A 14,694-nucleotide genomic window follows, 5' to 3' on the forward strand; every position below is an offset into this window, starting at 1 on the left:
CAGTGCTGTTCTGCTAAGGTCTGTGTTTATTTATTAAGAACAGCAAAAAAGCCACTTCTTTCTACTTCTTCCCTCTTCCGTTTAGACTTCTTTTCCTTTCCTGCTTCTCTGCTCCAAGTTTTTCCTGTTTAATCTAATTTTCTTTCTTCCACATGGGAGTTGAGCATCCATCTTGACCTGAGCCCAAACCCTCCATCAACTGCGCCCATCTCTAGATGCCAAACCGGTTGCCCTTCTAAGGAGCTCCCACCCCTTTGTCCCTTCCTGATCTCCTTGTAGCTCACAGTAGGTACATTCAAGGGTGTAATGAGAAGGGAGATGAAGAAGTTTGGGCAACTTTCTGCCTTTATCTTGGTTCCCCTGGCCCCTTCAGAGCCCTCTTGGGACCAGAGCAGCCTGCCATCAACCACCAGCTAAGTTCACATAACTCACCAGTTCTTTGACTTTTTACCTTAATTGTTTTTATAACAACTTCAGTGAGATGTAATTCATATGCCATACAATTCACTCACTGAAAATGTACATGTCAATGGTTTTTAGTGTATTTTCACAGTTGTGCAATCATCATCACAATCAATTTTAAAACATTTTCGCCTCCAGAAGAAACCTGCTACCGTCTTAAGCACTCAGTCCCCACCTCCCACCCCTAGGCAACCATTAAACTACTTTCTGTTCTTTATATCTGTCTATTCTGTTGCCCAGATTCTTACCCACCAATTCTGTCCTTTTTCTTTTCTTTCTCTCTCTCTCTCTCTTTTTTTTTTTTTTTTTTAAGATTTTGCTTATTTATTTGACAGAGACAGCAAGAGAGGGAACACAAACAGGGGGAGGAGCAGAGGGAGAGGGAGAACCAGGCTTCCCACTGAGCAGGGAGCCTGATGTAGGACTTGATCCCAGGACCCTGGGATCAGGACCTGAGCCAAAAGCAGACAACTGAGCAATCTAGACGTCCCCATCCAGATGTCCCAATCGTGTCCTTTTCCAAAATGGCTGGAAATTTACCTTTCAGAAGCTATTTGGACTCATCCCACCTGCTTGTTCCCAGCTTTACTGGGTTCCCTCCATTCCAAAGAAATACTTACACCATGTTCTAAGTATTTGGATACATTGCTGCATAAAGCTCCTTAAGTCATTATATGAAGTCACAACTCCTCTTTTAAGTTGTTCCTTAAGGAAGGGAACTGGCTTCTGGTTATAATATGTACCTTATTTGAACTTTCTATCTTCAGTGGTCTGTTTCAGTGACACTTAATCCAAGTCTTCCTGGATTCCAAAGCTCCTGGCGCCATGCTCCTTAGGAGGAGATCCTTAATGTCATGTTTTCATATCCAAATTCCATATTCCTTATTTCTATGTATAGAGCCCTTGGCCTCCCCCTCCCCAGTCTACAGCTGTCTTGGGTTCCTCTTACACTTCCATTCCCTGCACTCATTCCTTAGTTATGTTGATCAATCCCATTTTTTCCTTGTGTCTCTTAGTTAGATGTCCTTTCCATTCAAGGCATCGCTCAAAATAATCTTTTCTTTTTAAATCAGCAGATGTTATTTGTATGTTGGGATGAATGAAGATTTTTGTTATATATATTCATTTTTGCGTGTAAAAACAAAATAAATGTGATTCCACCCCCCCCCCTAAATTATTTGTCTAAATTCCATCTAGGAATCTGTGTGCTTGGAAGTGGCTGCAAATTGTAGATATTAAGATATCTATTGGATGAACAAATGGATGTGCTTCTAACCCTTGGTACTTTCTACCTCAGTCACATCATTATTGGCCATAGGTAGGTCTCCCCACGTGAAATGTAAAGTTTTTCTGCTCATTTCATCTCATTCCTCTGCCTTGCACGTGACAGGGGTTCTCTAAGTCATTTTAAATGCCTAACCTTCCAATATTTACATAAAAGTAGGAACAGGGGCACCTGGGTGGCTCAGTGGGTTAAAGCCTCTGCCTTTGGCTGAGGTCATGAGCCCAGGGTCCTGGGATCGTACCCCGCATGGGGCTCTCTGCTCGGTGGGGAGCCTGCTTCCTCCTCTCTCTCTGCCTGCATCTCTGCCTACTCTCTCTCTGTCAAATAAATAAAATCTTAAAAAAAAAAAAAAAAAGTAGGAACGTGAAGCTCTGCTTCCAGCTTCCTTCCGGAAACTTCCCAGTTCTGGTCTTGGCCAAGTCTTTTCACTCTAAGGCTTTTTCTTCATCTGCCATAATAGCCCTACCTCACAGGGCTGGCATGTTAAAACGTTTGTTGCTCAGTGTTCGTTTGTTTCTTTTTAAAGATTTTTATTTATTTATTTGACAGAGATCACAAGTAGGCAGAGAGGCGGGCAGAGAGAGAGGAGGAAGCAGGCCCTGATGAGCAGAGAGCCCAATGGGTGAGGGCCTTGATCCCAAGACCCTGGGATCAGGACCCGAGCTCGCCCAAGGCAGAGGCCTAACCCACTGAGCCACCCAGGCACCCAACTCAGTGTTTCTCTTAAAAGAGCTGGACCTCCTAAAAAGAAAGCAGGGGTTGAGTAGGGAAGAGGAGCAAAGAAAGAAAGAAAGGAGAAGGGACAGGGTCGCTGGATAAACTTGAGCACCGCAGCAGGGTCCGGGCGGAGTCTGACCCGTGGGACGTTCTGGAGTGGCAGGAGGTCTGGCCAGCAGTGGGTCCCGGCCCCGCCCCAGGCGTCATTGCCCGGCTCCTATTGGCTGGAGTCCGGACGCCCGGGAGCGCCTGAGACTCTCATTGGCCGCCAAGGCCCGCCTCTCCAACTCCGAGGCTGGCGAGGCGCCTCGGGCTCTGCTGTGTGGGGGTGTCCGCTGCTTGGGTGTGAGGGTCGGGGACGCAGACGCAGTGAAGCGTTCTGTCGCAGACACCGCAGCATGCTAGCCGGAAGTCGGGATAAAATAGGCTAGCTGTCCCTGGCCTGGCCACGATTTGAGGCACCTGGGGGTGTCCTACCGCATGGACTCAAATCCCTGCCCCGCCGTCTGTCAGGGTGGCTCCGGGGTCATTCAACTTCTCAAGCCTGTTTCCTCCTCTGACGGGACACTGAAGCACTCCATAAAATCTATTGTTCCTTTTCCTGGCTCTGTTCTTGCCAAGACCCGCACCCCGACTTTACACATGCCTTGTCATGCAGATAGCGTATGCGCGCCTCGCAAGGGGCAAGAATGAATGAGTTCCTTAAAACAGACACCGTGTAAGGAAGGAGCAGGGGCGAATGCCCCGCGGAAGCCCCACTGGCGCTGCACGGCTCCAAGACCCCTGGCTCTAAGGAGTAACACCTGGACCCTCGTCTTTGTTCCAGGGTTCGCGGATGCCTGCGAGGACCCGACACCAGACCCCAAGCCAAGACCAGGACTCTCTCCTCTCCTGAGTCTCCCAGACACTTTGTGCCTGCATTCTCTCTACAGCTTCAATAAACTCTTCCACCTCCTGCTGCCTCCAGTTAGATTTCTAGATTGGGAGTAGCCAGGGACCCCTCTTGACTGGTTCCCTAGGACCCCCTCTGGGTCCTCACCAGGACTGCAGGCACCAAATGGGTCCGGCGGGAATGCCTACCTCAGAGGACTGGGATCCAGTTAGACACTCAGCAAATGTGGGCTCTTCAGTTGGGCACCCACTTTGCACGGCAGACTTTTCTGTCCTCCCTCTCCCCCCAGAATGTAGCCTTGGGGTGTCTGGTAGGTCGGGGCCTCTCTCAGGGTCAAGATGTGGTCTACTTTCCAGGAAAAGTAGTTGTTTTTTAAGATTTTACTTATTTATTTATTTGACAGACAGAGATCACAAGTAGGCAGAGAGACAGGCAGAGAGAGAGGGGGAAGCAGGCTCCTCGCTGAGCAGAGAGCCCCATGCGGGGCTCGATCCCAAGACCCTGAGATCATGGCCTGAGCTGAAGGCAGAGGCTCAACCCACTGAGCCACCCAGGCGCCCCCAGGAGAAGTAGTTTTGGGGGGAAACAGGACTGAAAAGGAAAAGGGAGTTTCCTACTACTCACTGCTACCTGTAGTCTTTCCTGAAAAGAAGAGAGAAAGCCATGCGGGTCACCCACCTGAGCTCAAATAAATGTCGCGGATGGCTATAGGGGGGCTAATACTGGAGTGTCTAAGTGCCAGTGCTCAGAGGCGCCGCTTTCCACTGCTGTGTTCCTCGTGGATTTTTTTTCCTCCAGAGATAAAAAAAAGTTTTAAGTCAACTCAAATACCCAACAAAAGCACATTATCTATTTTTATTTAATTTCTGCATTTAGTCTTTTTGAACTATGCAAGAAAAGTGCCACTTTGCTACTGGGTGAAACTCTTTTGTAGACTAAGCTGGGGAATGTTTGTGTGTGTACAATACTGCCGAAGGGGTAGGCCTATCCTGTTTGAATTGCAAGCCCAACCTTGAAGGTGGGAATGAGGATGGTACTCTACTCAAAGGCACTTTATTTAAAAAAAAAAAAAAAAAGTTTTTTAATGGCAAAACTTGGAAGAAATTTACTTTTATTTCCAAATTTGTCCTCCACCTTCTTTAAATAACACATCTTAGTATGGAGTCCTACCTCTCCCATATGATATTTAACTTGAATAAAAAATGATTTAACTCAATTCATAGATGGAATTCGAATGTGTGGCAATGAAGTTCCATAGTGCTTAGAGTGTGTTCTGGTTCCTTCTTTAAAAACAAAGAAACAGGGGTGCCTGGGTGGCTCAGTGGTTAAAGCCTCTGCCTTCGGCTCAGGTCATGATCTCAGGGTCCTGGGATCGAGTCCCGCATCCGGCTCTCTGCTCAGCAGGGAGTCTGCCTCCTCCTCCTGTCTCTCTCTGCCTGCCTCTCTGCCTACTTGTGATCTGTCTGTCAAATAAATAAATAAATAAATAAAAACAAAGAAACATTAAAGCTTGTAAAATTTCAGGATATAATATTTCAGCCACCTATTCCTGATGCAGGTCTTAGTAATGTGAAGTTCTGTGTGAATTCCCAGGATGCAATACCCATACTCAAGTAAAATCCAAATGCATCCCAAAGTAAAAATGGGCTATTTAAGACTACCCAATAATTTAGTGTCATTATTTATCCCAATAAAAACTTTAAATAAGTGAACATATACAGTATCTTGACATTTCACAAAAATTAATATGTTCCTAAGGTTGAGGACCAGTAAACTGGAAGGTCAAATGGTCTGAATGCCCCTCATAGCATCTGTATGAGGAAGACAGAAGGAAACCTTGAATAGAGGACGTGTTTTGCACAAAAGACATTGGGAAGGTTTTTAAAAAATACTTCATCCAGGCCCCATCTGCCAAAGATTGTGATTTGCCTAGGCATCTGTATTTTTATTTATTTTATAGAGAGAGTGAACATGAGATAGGGAGGGGCAGAGGGAGAAGGGGAAGCAGACTCACCCACCCAGCAGGGAGCCTGACCAGGGGAGCCATACTAGGACTCTGGGATCATGACCCAGGCTAAGGCAGCCACCCAACCAACTGAGCCACCCAGGCACCCCAAGGCATCTGTATTTTTAAAAGCTCCACAAGTGATTCTAATGTGCAGCCAAGGCTGAGAACTATGGTCTGGGCAGAAATGTTCCAGTTTCCTCTGAATGAAAATAAGTTACTCTTTAATGAAGAAACTAAGCAGTTGTAAATAACAACAAGGAATTAAAAGATTTTCCCAATAGGAAAAATCAAGGAACTATATAAAGAATTCATGTATCTAGAAATCTGAAGGAGCAAAGCAAAGTATAATAAATTCTTAGATGTCCTTTATAAGTTGTATTCCATTTAATAATGTTTGTAAGTGATCTAATCAAGACCAAAGGTAGAGGTGACTGGCATCACCTTGGCCACTGGTTTCCAATCTAAAGGTGGTAAGTTTCCAATGGCTTTTGAAACAGGTGTGGGGGGAAAAAAAAGATGGAGAAAAGTGTATATCATGCTATTTCAGTATGAAAAAGCCATGAAAAGTTAAGAGGCCGCTGGGTTCTCTGGTGTGTGGTTTATTGCTTATTAATATATTTGACCTATTGTTGGCATGAATACAAATTCTGGGGAAAGACTAACATGTAGAAGGTGAAGTTGATAGATCCTCTGTGGATTTCACTTTTCTGGTCTATTCATGGCTCTGTTAGCATGAATAGTTAAGGAATTCCTACATCAAAATAAAACATTAATTATACTTCACAATATATAAAGTCGCTGGCTAAATAGTGCTGTTTCTGTGATAACCTGAATTTTATCATTAAAACTCTTATAACTAAAGTCATATCCTTTACATAATATTTATTCTGTATAGGATTTATCCACATACAATGACGTCAACTTGAAGACAATTGACTATTATTTGTATAAAGGCATCTTATAAAATAGGGTAACACACAACACACCTCAGTGAATTCAGCTGATACTCTAGGACTCAGAAAATCTGACCATCCTAATTCCTATATTTGCCATTATTTCACTGGGTTGCCTTAGGGAGGTTGCTTTCCCATTCTGTGCCTCAGTTTCTTTACCTGTCATGTGAGATAACTGTCCTATTTCGCACATATGTAAAGAATAACATAAAAATTATTAAATACTTTGCAAATATAAAATGCTATATAAATGATAAATAGTAATACTGATCCACTCTAATATAAAATAACATAGAACTTTCCATTTATAATCTAAAGTTTGGTCCTCCAGTACCTATTATCACCCTTCCCAGTTAAATACATCTTATACTATATTGCTTTTAGTGATTTTTCATAGTATTAAATTTCCACAGTATTAATTAATTTAGGATATATATATATATATATGTATATATATATATATATCCAATACGAGTGGAAATTTCAATGTATCTTAGCATGACTTTGCAAAAAAACTCTGATGAATTCAGTTCTGAGCTCTAAAGTAACTGACACACCAAACTTTCTTCATCCATTAAGCAGTAACTTGGTAGCATAAAAGCAGTTACTATGTTTTGATTCCATTACTCAAAAATACATTGTTGAAAAATATGTTTTTCGAAAAAGTCTTGAGACAAGATAACTATAGAATGATCATTGTATAGACTACAGATGTGACCTGCTCCTCTAGGAGACCCTCTGATTACCAGGTTATAAGCACAGTAATAGAGGTAATGAATCGAGAGCCCAGTCCTCAAAGGGAATTCAAAAAGCTCCCCGGTTCCAAGGTTTTCAGTGCTGCCTTCCTGAGCTCTGCAGAGGTGTCTGGTGAAGCTCATTGGAGGCTATAACTAGAGTAGCTCTGATTTTAGAGTTTCTCCCTTAAATGGTGAGCTTTTCCCTGAAACCATTCTTTTGAAGAAAGGGTTTCTTGGGCAAAAAACCCTCTTCAAACAGTGATCTTGTTCTTTTTGTTTTCTGCAGCCGCTAGGCATGATTGCAATGTTGTTTTATTTTGCAAAACGTCTTCCTATCACCACACACTCTTGAGGACCAGGGTTAGAAGGGCGTTCAGAAGCTGATAAGCAGCATTACTGTAAGAGCAAACTTTGTTCTAACGAACTCCCACTATTTTGCTAATATTAAAAAAAAAATCCTTGGCATAAATAAAGCTTATATTAACAGATTATACCCCCATGTAACAGTTTCCCACATTTAAAAGCCAAAGAATTTTGTTTTCGCAGAAACCATTAATGGACAGTCTCACTCTAGTAAAGAATCGGTCTCTAATGTCTCAGATACATATGATATGATAACTGGAGTTATTATTTACAGCTTACAAATGTCACAAATGTTCTTCTTTTATGATACTAAAATGGTAGAACAGATAAGCTGTCTAGTCTGATGAACTTGATAGCTGTTTTGTGGGAGAGCTTGATGCTTGTTATAAACAACGAGAAAGCATTATTTCAGGTAAGGCTGTACAGGTGCTGGTGGCAGTGTGTTCCGTGGACTTGGCTGACATCCATGCTGATGTTTGCATGCAGAAGCATAAGAGAACATTTAGATCACAGACTAAAGTGCGTTAGAGCCTAATACATGCACTACTTCATTCTCATGAATAAAGCTCCAATCACTCATTTTTCCTATTGGCTCCAAGGACTAAACACTAGATAACAATTTTAGAAGATGTTACCATTTGGTGAGATTAAGGAATGACAAGTGCTTCCCTCCCTCATTTGGATACAACTTAATTGTGAAGACTCCTGATTCAGGACCAGTCATGTTGGGAGAACAGTGAACTCGGTGCGTGCCATCCAGTCTTGAAGCAACTGGAAATTTACCATCAGGGAATCTTGGAAAGGTCTCAGCATTAAGTACCATAAAACAAAAACAAATGGTTACTCATCTATTTGTAAGAAAGGTTTTAGAAATTAACCATTTTAGCCCTCCAGTCAGTATCAAGGACAATCAGTAATTCAGAGAAAAAATAAAATGGAAAGTATCATTTTGAGGGACATCATGACATTTAGAAATACGGTAAAATACCTGGAGCTTCTATCAAAATTAAATTATATCAAGCTTAAGTGTAATAATTTGAAGCAACCTTCAGTAAGTCGGTTTTTCCAGGATTCAGATTTTAACTTCAGAACTAAAACAATGCTTCTCTGATTGAACTGTACTTTTAGAATGTTTCATAATTCATAAAGGGGAGGAGTTTATTTTATTTTAAAGTTTTGTTTTTTGTTTTTTGTTTTTTTTGTAATCTCTATACCCAAGTTGGGTTCAAACTTAACAACTCCCAAGATAAGAGTTGCAGCCAGGCACCCCTTACAGGGGTGGGGTTTAAACACAACTTTATGCCCTAGGAGAAAAGTTTGTTTTGAAAAATGATATAAACAAGATAAGAAAAATGCTTAAAACGTAAGAAATAACTTGTTCAAAGAGTGTTATATATAACATTTACATATAAATAACTTGACATTAAAAACATGTCAGTAGACACTGGAGGGACATCACTGAGCACTCTTGGATAACTCTTGTCCAAGTTATTATGTGTTGTTGAAGCTTATTAAGTTCTTTCATACTTTCTAATTCTAATAGGCTTTTTTTCTGATTACTGCAGATTGGTGAGGTTTGACTTCAAGTTTTCACCATTTTAGGAGACAATATGGGGACAGTTGAAAGAAGGCTGTTTAAAATCAAGACCTGTCCATCACCAGTCCCACCACTTCAACTTTCTGATTAACCTCCTCACTTGTAAATTTGAGACAGTAATATCTCACTTGCTGATTAAGTGAGAAAATGTGTGAGAGAGCACTTTAGAAATAATATAGCAGAACAATAAATGTTAGAAATTACTCTTAAGAACTTGTAACCTCTAATTTTCTTGTTCATCATTTTTTGTTTTGTTTGCTTGTTTTCCTTTAGAGAGGAAGAGAATTATACTGACAGATTTTCACAAACTACCTTAACTTTTAGGCAGTATTTGTTTCCTGCTTTAGAAGATGATGTCTGTATGTAATCTCTGGTCTTCCTCTATTTTAGGTTTTTGTTTTTTAAACAATACTGACTACACAAGAGTCATCTTTACCTTAATGACAAAAAATTCAACTATGAACGGTTTCACACATTTTAGATTTGTCATCTGCCATAATCCTAAAACAATATCTAGGATATTGGGATACTGAAAGGTTGTTTTAGATCTGAAATTAAATTAGATCTGAAATTAATAGAAAGACTTATAATTCAGTCAGGTAAGGGTGCCAGACTCTTAAATGTGCTCTTCCTTGGTTCCCTGTGATTCAATATTGGTAGTTTGTGTTTTTGAAACACCTTGAAATTATCTTACATAAAGTTTGGTTGTGGTAAATTTATTTAAAATATTTTCTTTGAGAAAAGTTTGCTAAGTAGATCTTTCAATATTAAAAGAAAAAATGTATCTCTGTAATAAAAGGAAGAGGATTAATTGTTTGTCCATCATGCCAACTCAAGCTAGGTCTTTCTTTCCAGTGCAGCAACACATTTTAGGGCAACAAAGTTCAGAATGGGTACCATGACCTGTTCGGAAAGCATGCAAGTTCTATTAGGCCATCACCTTAATGTCAGTCTGATGCCTTTGTGAGCCAGACTCTGACCACGGAAAGAGAGAGATACAGGAAGTCAGCGTAAGTTGCAGACATGACAGCGCTGTTGGTTCGCATGTTAGCTACCTAATGTTGGGCTTTATTTCCTTCTCTTCTTCCTCTTCACTATCGTCAACCTGTTGTATGACCAGATCAGCAGACCCATCCTCTACGATCTCCACATATGATCTGTTCTCGTCTTCACTCAAGTGCCATCTGGAATCTTTATCTCCATCTGATGGGGACATAAGATGCTGTTCGGCGTCCAGATCAATGGGGAGGCTGTCTATGCCCACTTCAGCAAGGCACTCATTACAGAGTCTGTAGCGCCTGGTTCCTTCCTGGACCACTTGCCCTGTTAGATCAGTCACGTGGCGTTTGCATTTCCTGCAGATTAATTTGCATGCCTGGTGAATCTGTGTAGAGATGGAAATAGTTATAAAAAAGGATTTTTTCGAAAGCAGAACAGTTCGATATCTAGGTTCCAGTTTACAAACTTAAGATGTCCAAAGCCAAGCGCTAATATTAAATTAACTTCTAATTATTAGAAAAAGATCACAGGTTTTGATGATGAATTGACAACACAAATAAAACACCACCTTTCTCTATATGACGGATATAACATTTTTATGTTTAATAAAACATGCTTAACAATCTCACCTATCCTTTAACCCAACAGTATTTTGATATCTGAGGTAACAAGGGACACCGTCCCAGAATAATAATAATTGCAAACACTAAATATATCACATGTACTATTCTAAGGACTTTATATACCTTTATTCTGGCAAGGGAGAAACCTCATTTCATGTTAATTTATTGCTACCAGCTAGAGAAAGAAAAATCTATTGTCCCAAATTTGTTTATCAGAACCTATTTTTGAGGGTTTTTTTTTTAAAGATTATTTATTTATTTATTTGACAGAGAGAGAGAGAGAGAGAGAGAGCACAAGTAGGCAGATTGGCAGGCACAGGGTGAGGGAGTAGCAGGCTTTCTGCTGAGCAGGGAACCCTATGTGGGGCTTGATCCTAGAACTCTGGGATCATGACCTTAGTCGGAGGCAGACACTTAATCGACTAAACCACCCAGGTTCCCCATCAGAACCTATTTTTGGATAGAAGGATTACTTGCCACTTCTATTAATGAAAGATCCTGTATAAAGAGAACTAAAGTAGGAACAGGAAGGCTTAGGCTCTAGCCCTGCTTTTGCCATTTACTAGCCATGTATCTCGAAGCAAGTAATTGAAAACAATATAAACCTGCTTCCAGGGTAACAGGCAAAATCTTTATTTATTTATTTAAAGATTTTATTTATTTATTGGAGAGAGACACAAACAGCGAGAACAGGAACACAAGCAAGGGGAGTGGGAGAGGGAGAAGCAGGCTGCCCGCCCAGCAGGGAGCCCAATGCGGGGCTCAATCAGAGGACCCTGGGATCATGACCTGAGCCAAAGGCAGACGCTCAATGACTAAGCCACAGAGGTGCCCCATGAGCCCCCAGTCACCTCGATAGGCAAAATATTTAACAACTAGTAAGATATGGACACTACCCAAACAGAATGGAAGGGTGCCAATCAAAATGGAAACTGGTCATAACAACTGTGGTACTTCTGCCATGTATCAGCCTATTACTAACTCAGCCTACTTCCACCTTACTAATGAGAATACAACTCAGGTCTTGAGGACCAAATGAGTTACTATGTGTGAAATGCTTTGGGAAAAATTTGTAACTGATGATAATTACATAATTACAGTTACTAATAAACAACTTTTTTAACAGCTGTCAGGAGCAGATTATGGGTTCTACTCAAAAACCATTACAATTAATTTTATACTGTTGAATTACTATTTATGGCATATTCATTTAGATAAAATTAGAACAATATGGAAGTAGGCCACCAAACACGAATAGCGAAAAGAAAAAAAAACCAAGAAAACTAATGCGGTCTGGTAAAATACCTAAGAACGTATAGTATAGTTATTATTTTCTGCTTAACTGTTGAGATATTAATCAGTAAATATCAGAAGTACACAATTTGAATGTGCCCTTATTGTTGCCGAGATAGTAATATTATGGGTATTCTATGTGGTGGTGTTTTCTTAGAAAGTTCTGGCAGATTTGTGTTTATCCCCCATCCCCTCAATTCCAATATACTTACTAAGTCAAAGAAATTAAGTGAAACACTATAATGTTAAACTTGAAAATACAAAAAAAAAAATTGAAAATATCATCACAAACTCACTATTTTAAAAACATGTATCTTCTAGCTCTATCCACTGAAATAATCTAAGAGGAATGACCCCTTAGTAACGATGAGTAGTGAGCACTCCAGGTATCCAAAGTTTGATTTCTAATTTTACTCCCCATTAAAAGGAACCAAGCGTCTTTTGAGAAATGGCTGATTCCAGGTTTGCGACTTGTATTTCCCAGGGAAAATACAAGGTAAGCCTGGAGAAATTTGAGGGCCAGAGAATAAAGCCACCTTGAATATTTACCGGAGTTATGACAAAGGGATGCAAGAAATAGCTTCAAGTTGTCCTCACTGGACAAAACCGAAAATTTGAGTATCAAAAAGAATAATAATTGTAGATCCAAACACAGTGAACCAATGAGAATTCATGAGACCATATGCTATTAAAAAAAAAAAAAAAAACAGAAAATATTCATATTGCCATTTGAAATTGCTATTAAATCAACTCTTTAGTCTGAAAAGTGATAATTAAAGGGAAAGAATTAAATATCCTGTTTCTCCTGTAGTAACTGTATTTCAAAGTAACTGAATAGTCCCAGGTGATGAAGGAAAGTTTTACTTTACAGAATTCTAGCTAATAAGGTAGAAGAAATGATAAAATTAGCAAGTCATTCTACAACCCAAGTAAAATTAATAATTTGGACAGAGTTTATCAACTGATATTAATACCATGAAATGAATGGTTGATAGGGAAATGGATAGTAGCATAATGCCAAAACAGCTCCACACATATTCCTTTCTAATCACAAGGTGGCACCTTTAACTGAAAAATGGTGGGATCACAGTCTCATTACCTTAACTTTAGTGACCAATCATAACAATATGAATGATGGGTCCACCAGATATTGTGTCTCTCTTTTTTTTTTTTTTTTAAGATTTTATTTATTTATTTGTTAGAAAGAGAGAGAGAGAGAGGGAGTGAGCATGAGCACAGGCAGACAGAGTGGTAGGCAGAGGCAGAGGGAGAAGCAGGCTCCCCGCTGAGCAAGGAGCCCGATGTGGGACTCGATCCCAGGACGCTGGGATCATGACCTGAGCCGAAGGCAGCCGCTTAACCAACTGAGCCACCCAGGCGTCCCGATATTGTGTCTCTTAATGTGACACATTATGAGTTAAATAATTTTACCCTTGATGTGTTCTAGCTGAAAGTATTTACCTTGAATCCATTAAGCCTTTATTTATTTAAATTTTTTTTAATTTTTAATTTTTTATTTAAAAGATTTTATTTATTTATTTGACAGACAGAGATCACAAGTAGGCAGAAGCAGGCAGAGAGAGAGGGAGAAGCAGGCTCTCCGCTGAGCAGAGAGCCCAATGCGGGCTCGATCATGACCTAAGCCGAAGGCAGAGGCTTAACCCACTGAGCCACCCAGGCACCCGCTATTTATTTATTTTTAAAGATTTTATTTATTTGAAAAAGAAAGAATGTGTGTGAGCAGGGGGAGGGGCAGAGGAAGAAGAAGGAGACTGCCCACTGAGCAGGGAGCCCACTGAGGGGCTGGACGAGGGGCTCAATCCCAGCAGGACCCTGAGATCAAGACCGGAGCTGAAGGGAGACACTTAACCGACTCAGCCACCTAGGCGTCCCTCCATTAAGCCTTTAGATAAAACATATAGTTTAGGGGCGGCTGGGTGGCTCAGTGGGTTGAGGACTCTGCCTTTGGCTCAGGTCATGATCCCAGAGTCCTGGGATCGAGCCCCGCATCAGGCTCTCTGCTCGGTGGGGAGCCTGCTTCCTCCTCTCTCTCTGCATGCCTCCTGCCAACTTGAGATTTCTGTCTCAAAAAATCTTTAAAAAAGAAAAAAACATATAGTTTATAGAAAATGCAGGGGGACAGAGGAACAAGCTAAATGACACCTGTGAAAGCAAGCAGAGAAATAGAGAGGTAGGTAAATTATCTCTGCATCTTCAGTAAGTCAGTGTTACAGAAATGAAAAGGGGGGCAGGGAGGACTATGCTCTCTTAAAAACATATTTAAGGGGCTTAATGAGATGTAGTACAGGATCCTTCACTGGGTACTGGTTTGGACAAACAAGCTCTAAAAGGTATTGGGGGATTACAGGGAGGTTTGAAATTGAACTGGATGTTAGACAAAATTTCCATTGAGATGGAAAGGTAGAGCTTGTTCATAAAGATAGCAGGCACAAACAGTACGATCTAATTTGGTAAAAAATAAACAAAAACAAAAACCATCTATATGCATGTGATACCGTCTTAAGAACGGTGGTATCTGAAAATGCCTGGGTGGCTCAGTGTGTTAAGCATCTGCCTTCGGTTCACATCATGATCCCAGAGTCCTGGGATCAAGTCCCGCATCGGGTTCCTTGCTTAGCAGAGAGCCCTGCTTCTCCCTCTGCCTGCTGCTCCCCCTGGTTGTACTCTCTCTCTCTCTCTCTGATAAATAAATAAATAAAATCTTTAAAAAAAGCGGGGGGGGATGGTAGTGTCTGGTGGTAAAA

At 40.8% G+C, this 14,694-nt stretch overlaps 1 protein-coding gene across 12 annotated transcripts in view; it reads right to left on the minus strand.

Annotated features, from left to right (window-relative positions):
* Positions 1 to 6,757: 6,757 nt before the first annotated feature.
* Positions 6,758 to 14,694, minus strand: part of ZBTB8A (zinc finger and BTB domain containing 8A) — a 66,883-nt gene continuing 58,946 nt past the window's right edge. For all 12 annotated transcript variants that reach the window (XM_047728811.1, XM_047728817.1, XM_047728821.1 and 9 more), the window contains one exon: positions 6,758 to 10,398. In XM_047728811.1, the coding sequence (XP_047584767.1) occupies positions 10,066 to 10,398 (333 nt within the window). In that variant the 3' untranslated portion in view covers positions 6,758 to 10,065. The remainder of the gene's footprint in view (positions 10,399 to 14,694) is intronic.

Source organism: Lutra lutra, chromosome 4 (genome assembly GCF_902655055.1).
Source record: "Lutra lutra chromosome 4, mLutLut1.2, whole genome shotgun sequence".
Taxonomy (NCBI): domain Eukaryota; kingdom Metazoa; phylum Chordata; class Mammalia; order Carnivora; family Mustelidae; genus Lutra; species Lutra lutra.